This window comes from Parasteatoda tepidariorum, chromosome 5, assembly GCF_982258835.1.
Source record: "Parasteatoda tepidariorum strain Cologne lab strain chromosome 5, Ptep-v5.0, whole genome shotgun sequence".
Taxonomy (NCBI): domain Eukaryota; kingdom Metazoa; phylum Arthropoda; class Arachnida; order Araneae; family Theridiidae; genus Parasteatoda; species Parasteatoda tepidariorum.
Genome location: NC_141759.1, coordinates 34,065,836 through 34,079,249, shown reverse-complemented (window position 1 = coordinate 34,079,249; position 13,414 = coordinate 34,065,836). Strand labels below are relative to the sequence as shown.

At 33.7% G+C, this 13,414-nt stretch overlaps 1 protein-coding gene across 1 annotated transcript in view; it reads left to right on the top strand.

Moving 5' to 3' along the window:
* LOC107438594 (MAM and LDL-receptor class A domain-containing protein 1) overlaps positions 1-13,414 on the top strand; it is a 166,217-nt gene that overhangs the window by 123,489 nt on the left and 29,314 nt on the right. The window contains exons 51-56 of the mRNA XM_087163643.1: positions 1,279-1,373; positions 3,140-3,307; positions 5,114-5,198; positions 8,163-8,315; positions 9,950-10,087; positions 10,832-11,004. Of these exons, the coding sequence (XP_087019769.1) occupies positions 1,279-1,373; positions 3,140-3,307; positions 5,114-5,198; positions 8,163-8,315; positions 9,950-10,087; positions 10,832-11,004 (812 nt within the window). The remainder of the gene's footprint in view (positions 1-1,278; positions 1,374-3,139; positions 3,308-5,113; positions 5,199-8,162; positions 8,316-9,949; positions 10,088-10,831; positions 11,005-13,414) is intronic.

Below are 13,414 nucleotides of genomic sequence, written 5' to 3'. Positions count from 1 at the left end.
AGTGGTAACAAAAAGTAAGTTATTTTTAGCTAATATTTTTCATTTTAAGTCATTTTTCCACCACTATATATAAAAAATTCAAATGATCAATTGAACTCCAACTTTGTTGTAGTATTTTGTGGTGACACTTTTAAAAAGTTGGCGTAAATGTTCTTATTCTACAAGTTTTACAGTTTCATTTTCAACCTTTTTTTAAAACTTTTGAAAAAAGAGGAGCTGTTGGCATCCTTGCATTGAAACTTGTATTCTCATAAAACACAGAGTCGCAGATAAAATTCAATCTCATGAGCAGGTCAAAATGTAGCAAAATATCTATTAATGATAAGATTAAGACAATATCTACTTTAAGCTGTTGAGAAATGATAGAAATTTATATTGTTGTCTTGTATAGAGCAGCAGTTATAAATTTATCTATTTAGCAAATCGGAACGTAGCCATGATTTTGGTTGGCAATAATGAAATATTAAATACTGCTTTTCTATGTTTAGGAAACGATTCAACTTTAATTCGATTTCTAGCTGTCAGAACCTGTATTGCCGTCCAGTTGAGAGTCTTAATTTGAATTTAAGTGCTCTAGTTGATCTATAAATGGCCAGAATTTCGGTGCACAATAAATTTGATCTAGGGATAAAATGTCAATATTTTTTCTCACATTTATCAGAAACTAGTTGAAACTTATATTGTCATCGAGCATGGAAACGCAGTTACATTTTGGGGATTTTAACTAGTCAATAAAAAAGTTCACATTTTGATTGCAAGATAACGTCATTACAAACACAAAATAGAGATAATAAAAATAATAGAAAATGTTTGTAACCTCATTATTTTAACATCTATTTACCACGCATGACAGACATATATTGCAGAAAACGGAAACATGTTTTTCGTATTAACCGCTTAACTGGTTATTGTTCTTTATCAAAATTGTGACAAAATAAGCCGTTTGGGTAAATCGGTAGAAGCTAACCTAGGGTAGCACGCACTGTGCATGGACAAAACCAGTTGGAGGGTGAAAAAAAAATTTTTTTGATGTTTTAGAAAATTCTCTTTTTAACGGTTATTAAAATTATGAAAATCGACTGAACTAATATGTGATCGACTGAACTAAGCTAATAAGTGATGCATGAATTTTAAATATTACGTGATTCACTGACTCATGAGTTTGATTTCATGACGCTGATCATGATTGGGGAATAACGTCGTAATTCCCTAAGACGCCATTTTGCTAAATCACTATCACTCACATTCTAACCACTCATATGGTAATTTTGATTTTAGGAAAATTTCTGACAGTTTCTTCGAAGCACTCAAATCGAAATTCTAAGCCGAAAATACACTCCGATGCAATCAGTGGTAATTCGAAGAACTGTAAAGTAAGTATTTTCCTTTACACGCAATCGATGTGACCCTTTTCATTTTTATGTTTTTGTCTCACAAATGCCCTAATCATTTTTAATTAAATGCATCATTATTATCAAGTTTGTAAAATTAAACTTATCCAACTAGAGCTTTGGATTCCTCAACTACGAATCATTTTTTTCAGAAAGGCAAATACTGTAGTAAAAGTAACATGATGTCAAGAACTCATTAGCTTACTTACTACTCAACACTCCATACTTCACCGCTCATGGCTACAAGTTTCCAGCTCTAATAAATTTCTATCTTTTTCAGCCTCTTTTTACTAGCTTCCAACCATTTTCTGTTTGATCTTTTACACTCCAAGATATTAAGCTGGGTGACGCCAATGTTATGACAAGAAGCGCTAAATTAGCGAAAGTAAGAAAAAAATACCGCCAACTCTGCAGGAAAACGTAGTGCTGGCGATAAGCAACTAGCCTTTGTGTCTACCTCCACTTTCAGTTCTTGCTGAACAGAGTAAACGTGGCCTGAAGCCATCAAGTTTTGAATCGAAGGGCCTTTTCATAGCTCTATTATCACTCATTCGCTAAAATTAACCCGACCACTTCAGTCTCCATACCTTTATATCAGTGGCAATATCAATATTTCCATACTCTTACATAATTTCTCTGTAATTTCTAATATTCCAATCTCCATGATCATTGACAATTCCTATAGATCTTTACCTAACTCCTTCAGTTTAACAAACTATCTTGATCCTCTTCCTTCAAATTTCAGGATTTGCTTGATACAGAAGCACAATTGTGAGCAAAAAAGCCTCATACAATAGCAATTTGCTATTAAGTAAGTCTGTCCATAAGCAGTTTTTGACACATTTCTGTATTAACGCTCAATTATTCACCGTTAATATTCTATCCGTCCATTCAAGACTCAGTTTCTCCCATTTTGAATAACGAAAGTTTTGGGTTTCATTATAGCAGCGTAGCGATCAGCAAAAGTGTAGGATGTGTTGCTATTGACTGCATCCTACACTATCAATAATAACAAGAGAACGCAAAAAGTTTAATATAAAACCAAAAATTTCAATCCGTAGTCAAAGGAAAACCAAATTCTTTACAGGTCCACATACACAAATATCAACACATCAACAAATAGCATTCCAAATTATTGGATTGAAGATGGTACGTCATAAATGAATATAAGTAACAGTTACGGTTTAGTCCTTAGTGGACAGCGTAAATTAATTTAACTTAAAATAGGCATCATTCGTAAATCGTAAGAGCTAGAAGGTACAGGGGTTCGACAAAATAATGGAAACACTTCTATATTAACTCTCGTTTTGAAGTAAATGTTTTGGAAGATTAGGCAAAAATGTATGCACAATTTGAAAAATCATGCTTTAAGTCTTTAGAAACGGTGTTCTTATTATATATATATATATATATATATATATATATATATATATATATATATATATATATATATATATATATATATATATATATATATATATATATATATATATATATATATATATATATATATATATATATATATATATATATATATATATATCATAAGTCCAACAATGAAATAATGTGAATATTAATGGATCTGGTAGCTTTGTACTTTACTGATATCATGTAATCAACTCTCGTGTTTTCAATATACTAATTTCTCTTATTTTAAACGAAAAATAAATTATTCCCAAGGTGTGATCTGAGGTCCGTTTAAATAATAACTTGATTAGATACCGTAACTGTGCTCTTTTGTTTTATAGCTTCGTTTCTGGTACAATGTTCTTAATGATGATTACAAAGTACATATATACATAAGGACTAGTTACAACGATGATGGTTATCAACATGTTGGTACTTTTGAAGATGATATTCACAATTACTGGCATAGAGCGGAAATAGAAGTCACTAGTGACAGTAAAGTTTACCAGGTTAGTAATTTTTCTCATCCTCAGCATCATTAATTTCTGTCAAATGAAATATATATTAATTAGTATATTAATGATAAATATTAATAATAATAAAAAATATATTAGTAATAAATATATATTAATAAGTCCAGTCACATAATCTAGTGCAAAGTGCCGCTAATAAAGAACTTTTTCGTTTTTTAGAAAGCCGAAAACGTTACAAACGGAGCAAGTTCCGTCACGTAACCTAGTACAAAGTGCCACGAATAAAGATCTTTTTAGCTTTTTAGTAGGCCAAAAACGTTACAAAAGGAGTATGACCGGTAAAATAAATTAATTCGAAAGCGCGAATAAAGATCTCTTTGGCAGTAAAGTAGACTAAAAACTTTACGAACGGAGTATAGTCATCACCTCCTACATCAAAAAGCCTCCACACAGGCTTTTATAAGTAGTCCGCGCAGACGATTTAAAAAGTGAACCAGTTGTGCGCATGAGCCCAAAACCTTTTACAAAAGTAATGGAGAGAAATTTATCATATATATTTGAGAATTGTAGTGGTTGACAAGTGAATAAGGCAAACCAATAATATTCATAAATAAAACAAATTTTTAGTCATATTTGCTACCACTTTCTTATTTTAACTAGATTTTGTATTAAGTGACTCGTTCGGAAAGTGGATATCCTTCACAGTGGTCTGATCGGACTACCTACAAAAAACCGTGTGGAGACTTTCAGCTATAGGAGGCGTTGGTATAGCCGGTCACATAATCTAGTGCAAAAGCTCCTCGTCCAAAGATCTCTTTTTGACTGTAAAGTAAATTAGAAACGTTACGAACTAAGTGCGGGCAAATATTTTAGTGCCAAAGTGGCACGATAGATCACTTTTCCCTTAACACGTTCACGCCGGTAAAAGTGAAAATACTGGTACGGGAAAAGAGAAAATACTGGTTGAAGGTATCCTGTATAGTTCAATTCATTTAAAAACAGAGCCAATTTGTTTAATCTGAGATTTCTACACGACATAGTTTAATACTTTAAAGAAATTTATTATAGGTACATATTCATCTTATAAATAGGGGTATATGTAATTTTTAATAGTTTTCAACTTGTATCAAATCTACAAATTTTTGCATTGTGAAAAATAATTATTCCGATATTTTAAATAACATTTTAAAGAATCTAACAAACCCATACCCCACAACATTTGAGGCTAATTTAAATATTTTTTTTCAGTGATATTAAAATGAGGCAGAATTTTTTTTAAAAAAATTGGGTTTTTGCATTAGAGAGAACTTACGAACACAATTATATGCTTATCTGGCATTTGATTTATCTCTTATTATTATTTATATGTAATAGTGAAAAATTCTTTTAATATTTATTTATGAAAATATTAATTTTTATTCATAAAAATATTAATATTTGCTATCACTTAGAAAAATATTTTCTGTAACTACGGAAATTCCGTAGTAATTTGAATGTATGCAAATGCATTGATACATGCATCATAAGATAACATAGCTGTCATTTGCAATTTTTGATGAATTTTTCCAGTTAAATTGTAATTACATTGGTAATTGTAATTACGTTGATAATTGTGAGCAAATGTGTTTTTGAATTATATCGGTAAAAAAACGAGTTTATTTAATTAAATATGAAATCATAAATTCCACCAGTTAAAATATTAAAAAAAAGCATTCTCCCTCTTAATCTAGAAAGTTGGCAGTTGTAATTCAGTTATAAGCATATATCAAACGCATGAATATTGTTTCGAATTTGTATTGGACTTCATATTATTCTTAGTGAATCGGTGTGTTGTATTTATAGATTGTACTAGAGGCTGATTTGCATGGTGAAAGTGGTAGCGTAAATGTCGATGATATTTCATTAACTCCAGGATGTCATCTTTCAAGTATATTCTCTTTTTTCTTACTTGAATTTTATTTCTTTATTCGTTAGTCCTGTATAAGACATGGTAATTCGAAATGAATATAGCGATTACAAACAGCTATAACTATTTAATGTAAAATAATTATTGATAAGATTAACATAGAATTTAGATGGGACCCCAAAATTTCCTTACGTAAGGCGCAGGCGCAGTGAAGCGGTATCCTGCCCATGCGCAAGTTCATAAGTGAAAATGGCGAGTCCCGTGCCGAAATCATTCTGCGTGTTAGAACTTAACAGTTATCATTCTGTTATCACAGTGTACATAAGATTTCGTCAGCGTCATTATCAAGAACCTCCATATGGGAACAACATATGCAGATGGCATATGGTGTTTGAAGAAACGGGATGGAAGGCCACTTGTTTCAGCGGAAAACATTGAAAGAATTCGCCACACGCATAAGCAAAGCCCACGAAAATCGACGTACAAGCGGTAGGGAGTTACAAATGCCACAAACAACGGTATGGCGTGTTCTCAGTCAGAAGCTGCAATTGAAACCATACAGAATTCAACTTGTGAAACAATTGAGACAGGAAGACTACGGCAAACGTATGAATACCGCTACGTTCATGTTGGAATGCATGGAGGATGAAACAATGGCTGATCGTGTCATTTTTAGCGATGAAGCAACCTTCAACATAAGAGGGGCGGTTAACCGTTACAGCAGTCGAATATTGGTTACGGCGAAGCCTTCCTCTGTAATTGAACATGAGCGTGACTCAGCGAAAGTTAATGTGTTCTGCACTATCTCATCGCGTAAATTGTACGGTTCCTTTTGATTTGTGAGCGAAGTGTTACGTCAAAGGTTTATCTTGACATGATTGAGGTATGATTAATGCCACAGCTAGATACTGATTCTACGAACTACACCTTGCAACAAAATTGAGCACCCTCACACTGGGGTACGATGGTTTGCCCATTTTTAAATAAACATCTTCGAATCCGTTGGATTGGTCGAAGTGGGATGCCGACTATGACTTCTGCTTTTGGTCACCGAGATCTCCGGTCTTTACACCTGTTCTATCTATAGGGTTATGGGAAAGAATATATGAAGAACTCAAACATTTGAAGAACTGAAAGAACGCATTTGTAATGCGTTTGCGTCGGAGACTGCACAAATGCTTCAGAATGTATGGCGTGAAATAGACTACCACCTAGATGTCGTCCGTGTGACCAAAGGAAATCACATAGAATATCTGTGACGCAGGCATACAAATTTTTGAAGTTCCTTCTACATTTTGTTTGAATTTCATCAATAAATTATTTTTCATTAAATCGTTATAGCAGTTTGTAATCGCTATATTTATTTTGAATTACTGTTATCGATGCAAAAGTTCGCAAATACACTGAAAAAAAATACGTTGCTAGACATAGTCTTAAAATTATTAATTCATTACAGGCAAGATTTAACAAAATCATAAGTGTTCTCTGGAGGTGACTGCTGGCTTTGGGGTAATCACCAATGTACAGAGCGCAAAAGCAAAACGGACCACTCCTAATAACTTTCGATCGCGTTCTAAAACTCAGTCCTAATGGTTCAAGGGGGTGACCTCAACTATGATAATATATAGGCAGACGATTTTTAAAAATACATAATCAGACGAAAAAACCAATTTTCTCTGAATAAACATCCCATTTTGGACGAATTCATATTTCTGAACCCCAAAATGTAGAGGTTAGCCTCAGTCAGGGAAATATGGGTCCCATTGTTTGGTCAGGAGAGCGATACAAAGTTTGGACCCCTTAATGTTACTTTTTGCGTATTCTACCCTATTTGAGAACTCTTTAAGTCAACTGATGATTTCTTTACACACAGTTGTAAAATTTGTTTATCCAAATATAATTTCATACAAAAATGAACTTTCAGTAAATAATTATTTCTTCATTATTTTATTTAAAAATGGTCGAAAAAATTTGAATTGTAAGGTGTGCATTTTTTTCGTCCGTTTAAAATATATAATTTTACATGGCAAAGTACAAAATTTAAGTGATATAGATGGAATAGTTCCAGAGAAATCGAATTTTAAAATGTATATTAAAAATTCGATTTTTTTTTCGATTCGCAGAGGTTGTTACAAGGTTGTAAATTAAACACAAGATTCTCCCACTGATTACGTTTGCCTGATTAACCATTTCGGATGTACCAGTAAAGTGCTAATACTGATGCTTTCACAGCAGATTGCTGCCTAGTAGTTGGAATTTTAGTGGCATAAGGTGTGCTTAAAGTGAATATTTATCTTTGAATGCTTGCTGCATATGGCAAACGCCCTCTAGGGCAAATGACTATGGGAAAGTGGTATAAAAATTTTCATTAACGATGTACGTGCACCAATGTCGATACGTCAAAGCTCCGAGAAAGGAAACATCATAATCTCCATCAATGTTTTTCTGTGATTGATTATAAGAGGTAATCAAGTTAATGATTCGTGACATCTATGCAGTACTTTGTCTATAGCACATATGTCACGAATCATAAACTTTGTACTTCCCTCTGTCACTAAAATTCGTGCTCCTTAGCATAGCTATTGTTTCGTATCTCTGACACCATCCCAACTGTGCGCTTTTCAACCGGGCAACCCATAAATTTATTTGTTTTTACTATTCTTATTTAAATTGTATTCGGCACTGTGACCACTTCCTTAACGTCACAGTTTAAGAACTTATGATCTAACTAGTTTTTGTTACAAAGACTTATGTGAATATCAGTTGTCAGATAGAATTTTGTAATCGAAAGATAGCTTGTGGACTTCAGGGTAGAATATCTGTGTTTAAAAAAGACACTATACATTTTTCATTATCTGAATTCGCACAACTGTTTTATTTCTTAAAAATACCCATCATTAAAATGGAAAGTAATTACATTATATTAACAATTATTTATTAAATTAAATTTTTTTTGTCCAAAAAATCATTTCTAATTTTTCCTAGATGAAAATATTCCTGGGAAACCAACTGAGCCACCACCAACTGATGATTGCACTCCTGAAAAACTTCCTTGTCGAAATGGACAATGCTATTCGTATTTGCAGCGTTGCAATTTCATTTTAGACTGTGACGATGGAACAGATGAAGACAACTGTGGTAGATTCATTTGGAATATGTAGTTTAACATAATTCAGTTTTTTTTAAGAAATTTTCAGTATCATGCACATTGCTACCAACTTTTACGTGATTTGAAGGATGGTTTTACTACTGAGAGAATTCTTCGATATGACATGTTTGGCAACTGTGAGGATTGCTACGATTTGAAACTGAATTGTAGCAAAGGTTTCTCTAGGCTACTAAACAATTTTGAATTTAGATTCCACTTCAGCATTACAAAAACGCATCCTAAGTTTTTAAGGCCCATATGTATTTCCTTTAAATTAAAAATGAACTGCCGATATGCGAATAACTTAAAACATTACATTTTTCCTCATTTTAATACCAATTAAAAACAAAATTCTTATCGTAGACACCTTAGCTATATATAGCTTAAAAAGACAGAAAATAACTTCAAATCAACGGGAGGAGAATAAAAAACGCTTCTCCTGGACCACTCGCTCTGAGTACAGCAAAATAGCTTCAGGACAACGGGAGGAGAATAAAAAACGCTTCTCCTGGACCACTCGCTCTGAGTACAGCAAAATAACTTCAGGACAACGGGAGGAGAATAAAAAACGCTTCTCCTGGACCTCTCGCTCTGAGTACAGCAAAATAGCTTCAGGACAACGGGAGGAGAATTAAAAACGCTTCTCCTGGACTACTCGCTCTGAGTACAGCAAAATAACTTCAGGACAACGGGAGGAGAATAAAAAACGCTTCTCCTGGACCACTCGCTCTGAGTTTATGCAAGAATACCGAATTGAAGTCACGTCCGTGTGATATGAGGCAGCTAAAGTCAGAAAAGATCGGTTCATATATGATTACATATAATTTCATTGTCCTGAAGGTGTTAAGAGTCTCATGCTGAGAAAAAAGGAACTAGTGACATTAAATAGCCCTGAGCATAGTAAATGCTTAAATTATTAAAACACCGTGGTTATCAAAATTATTTTCAATCAATTTTATTAACCGAAAAGCTACCTTAAAAAATTTTGCTTCCTGTAGAGAAAAATTGCTTTGCAGCAGTTTCTTTTTCCAAAGTCACTTTTCACATCATTGATTTTATTTATTTATTTATTTAGTTAAGTATTCAACGTTTTGCGAAAACTTCAATTTGTTTTAACTGCCAGCCACTGTTAATTGTGGTTTGTTTTGTAATAAGAGTGATAGTTGCAATTGCAATTTTATAGCACATGTAGGATATGCAACCTGTAAAATTAGTATATTGTTGTCGTATGCCATTAAGGCAAAGGGGGTACGCTTTTTCTTGTTTTCTCGTGGTGCTATCAATGGCTAAGAATTTGACTTCTACCCCACGAATACATCTCAATTCAACGTTTTTAGGGCGTCCCCGCTCATACATCCACAGTTTTCAATTTTGACCTGAACCAGAGAATGATCAATCTCTAATTCAGTACTCCCAGAGGTATGATAAGAAAACGTTTGTCTTTACTAAATGACTAGTATAAACAGTATTAAGTCAAGTATATTAAAAAATAGTAGTGCAGTGGTATTAGTTTTATTATTAATTCAATGGATGAAAAAATATCACTTTAATCATGTTTTCCTTTTTTCATCGCTCAACTGTTAATTATGTTATAGTTTACTTCTATTTTATTTTACTCTCGCAGGAAATTCTTGTGATTTTGAAAATGGAACATGTGGATGGTACAATCCATACGGCTATAGATCTAAGTGGGTTGTAAAATCTGGAAAAATTAACCCTTTAAGAAGTTTAGAAAACGATCACACGACTGGTACCAGTAAAGGTAAGAAACAGAGCATTTTACACGTCCAATAAAAAATTGCCATATCCTTTGAAAAGCTATTTTTGTTTTGTTAAGTATAAGAGTTATCAAATGAAATTTTAGTCACGTGAGAAAACTTAAGAAATACTGTAGCAATAGCAACGCTCTCATTCATGCTTATAAAAGAAGATGAAATGCACTGAAGATTGTGTAACTGATGAACCAGTGCGCATCGGAGCATTTAAAGTGCGTGTAGAGTCCGACTAAAGAGGAATGCGCCCAAAACGGGAAAACACCGAGAAGTAAAATTTTTAGAAGAAACAGTTCACCACTGTTTTCAGTGGGGTCTGATTTTCTCGCAATTAATTAAAAGAATTGGAGATCAAAAATAAATCGGAAGTCATCATGGAGAAATCTTCAGAGGAAGACATTAGCTCACATTGGGCTGCCTGGCCAACTATGATGATGATGATGGATTTACATACATTTGCAGGCTTGTCTGCTTAATTTTGGCTTATAACCCTTTGTCAAATAGAAGGACAGATAGCACAATACAGAGAAAGACAGTAAAAAGATAAATACAGGGTAACCGCGGGATTCGACCCACGCTTTGCACAGCGCTTGGCGGGAAGGCGATACCGGTCGGTCAGGGAGGCCCTGTCAACTTATTATTTTTGTACAACCTTTACATATTTTGTTGTTGTTGGTTTTATCTTGGTAATTATTATTTTAAATTTTTATTCTAATTTTTTTCGACATCTTTAGGTCATTATCTGACTCCATTGCTAATGTACCAACGAGGAGACATAGCTCAAATCCTCACACAAAGATATGTTGCCTCTGGATCTAACTGTAGACTCTCTTTATGGTATTACATGGACCAAACTCAAGGAGCTTCAATTTCCGTAATTTTGCTTCATAATTCAAGAATAAAAAAAGTAATTATCTAATGATCTGATAAAACTTTTTGAGTATAGTACTAATGGTGCATTCAAAAAAAAAATTTGAATTTAATGAAGTTAGATGCTTCAATTTATCTAATTTTGCTCCGTAGTTCAAGAAAAAAATAACATGGTGGATGCTAATCAGGGCCACCTCGAAAGTTCTTTCCTTCTTTCGGGGCGGCCCTGAGCTAATACTTTTTGTTTGTGTATAGACCTTGCACTTATCTCAAAATTATTATAAAATTTAACATAATAGGAGCTTTAAACTAGCTCCATGCTCCGGCCCCCATTCTCAGTATTTTTGAGCTCTCGGAAGAAGTCAACTTTTCCCAGTTTCATATCTAAGTAGTTCATATATAAAGTGGAATGATTCATATATAAAAAAGTGGAAGTAAATTGGTTCATATATAAAAAAGTGGAAGTAAATCTTTTGTTTTAAAATTATTTGAGCTACTACGTGCAAAAAAAATCAAAAATATATTCTGCATTATTCGCTGAGTTCTTAAAATAAATCTTTACTTAATAGAAAGAAATTTTATGAGATTTTACTTATCCAAGAACGAAAACATATTAGGTTTCCATTTTTTTTAAAAAAAGAAAAATTTATTTACCACTAAACTTTTTGAAACTTTATTGATATAAGAAAATATTTCTCTGTAAAGTATTTATTTGTCGAAAAGTTCTGTCCGTAGGAGTACACGCCTTGTAATAAAAGCATTCGCCAGAACTAAGTAGTAAATACAACACCACTTTCTTATGGAGGGAGGCCTCTTTTCTATCCTTGTGTAATGGGGTGTGTTCTTTCGAGGACAGAATTTTTCGGTAGACCTAAAATTATATCGATAGAGAAATAATTACTATTAATCCAATATTTATCAATAGAGAGAATAAATTACTATTTAATATAATTATTGTGATGCAGATTAAATTTTGCAATCTTTAAAATCTCAATCACTTCATAAATTATTTAGCCGAAAATGGTGCACTTGGCATCCCTGATTGATCGAGTACAACTCGAGAAGAAGGAGATCACTGATACGAAGACACGTGGCCTAAGACCCCAACGCCAGCTGATCGTTTACAAACAAGATGGAAGAGTGGAGCTAAGTTTCTCCACATGAGTTAGAGTGTTAATTAACGTGAAGTTAATTAAATACAACGCCGTATCACTCATCAAATTTGTTAAAATATAATTATTTATAAATACTAATATAATTCTCGTCTACGTCTTATACTTAACTTAAATGCATTATTTGTTTATGTACTTCATTGTAACCGTGATGTATTTTTATTTCGTGTACTTGACAACTTCGATGAATAATTAGTTTGTCTTCGTGCCTATCTTAGTGTTAAGTAAGAAAAAACTGAAAGAATTGAGATCTTTTTTTAAAGAATACAGAATGTGCCACTCAATAAAATTGATACTTAACGGGCTTGGCTTACTGGGAATAGAATGGAAGAACAGTTATTAAAGTAAGAAGATGCCACGTTTCAACATCCAATCAGGATCGAGATACCCACACTACGTCATTTGCCGGTATCCCAATGAAGCAAAGTTTACGAAAGAAAACATTTTGTTGCATTTGATAAGATATGTAATACTAGCTGAATGCCCTGTCTTCTTAAGGGTTAAAAAAAGAAGAAATAATCACTAAATCGATGTATATCAACAATACGAAATCATGATTATGTCTAAAAGGCATATAATGGAAAAAATAGATAAAGTTCGCATAATGATTTATTGATTGATATGAGTGGAATCTCGGTGTTAAGCGCGAAGCGCTTCTAACCGATTCATCTATACTGTTTTAGCATTTAGTCCAGAGGTCATATACAGTTCAAAGTTCTAAGTTAGGATCAGATAATAAGTCCATGATGAGGTGAGGCATGAGTTGATTCAGTAGTACATCAGTTGTATGGGGAATTCCCCTAGATTAAAGTTGTGAGAAGATGCAGTACGTCTTGGTCCTTCAGCAAATCTTTAAGTTCACTGATGAGGCTAACAAGTCTGTGGGCTGTAGAAGAAGGCGTGTCCTTGGTCGTTTTTCTCTTTCGACTGGGACGGGCCTCGCACCCAGTGAAATTTAAGGTGTGGTTTTGCATGCAGTTGCAGCATTTAGCTGGGGAGTCTCGGCTCTTTCTGCACTGGAATGAATAGTGCCCTTCGGCACATTTCATGCATCTTGGGCTGGAGGAGCAGGAACGTTGGGTATGGCCGAAACTCTGACATCGAAAACACTGCAGCGGCCGCCGGCCGCCGTGGTATTTCTCTATGCTGATCGGGATCTGCTTGATGCTCTCAATATGGTAGATCATCTCGTGATTGGCTAGCATTGGCATAACGATGAGGTACAGGGGGGGGCCTAAAGGCTTCACCCACTTTCTTCTTAAACTGGACTATTTT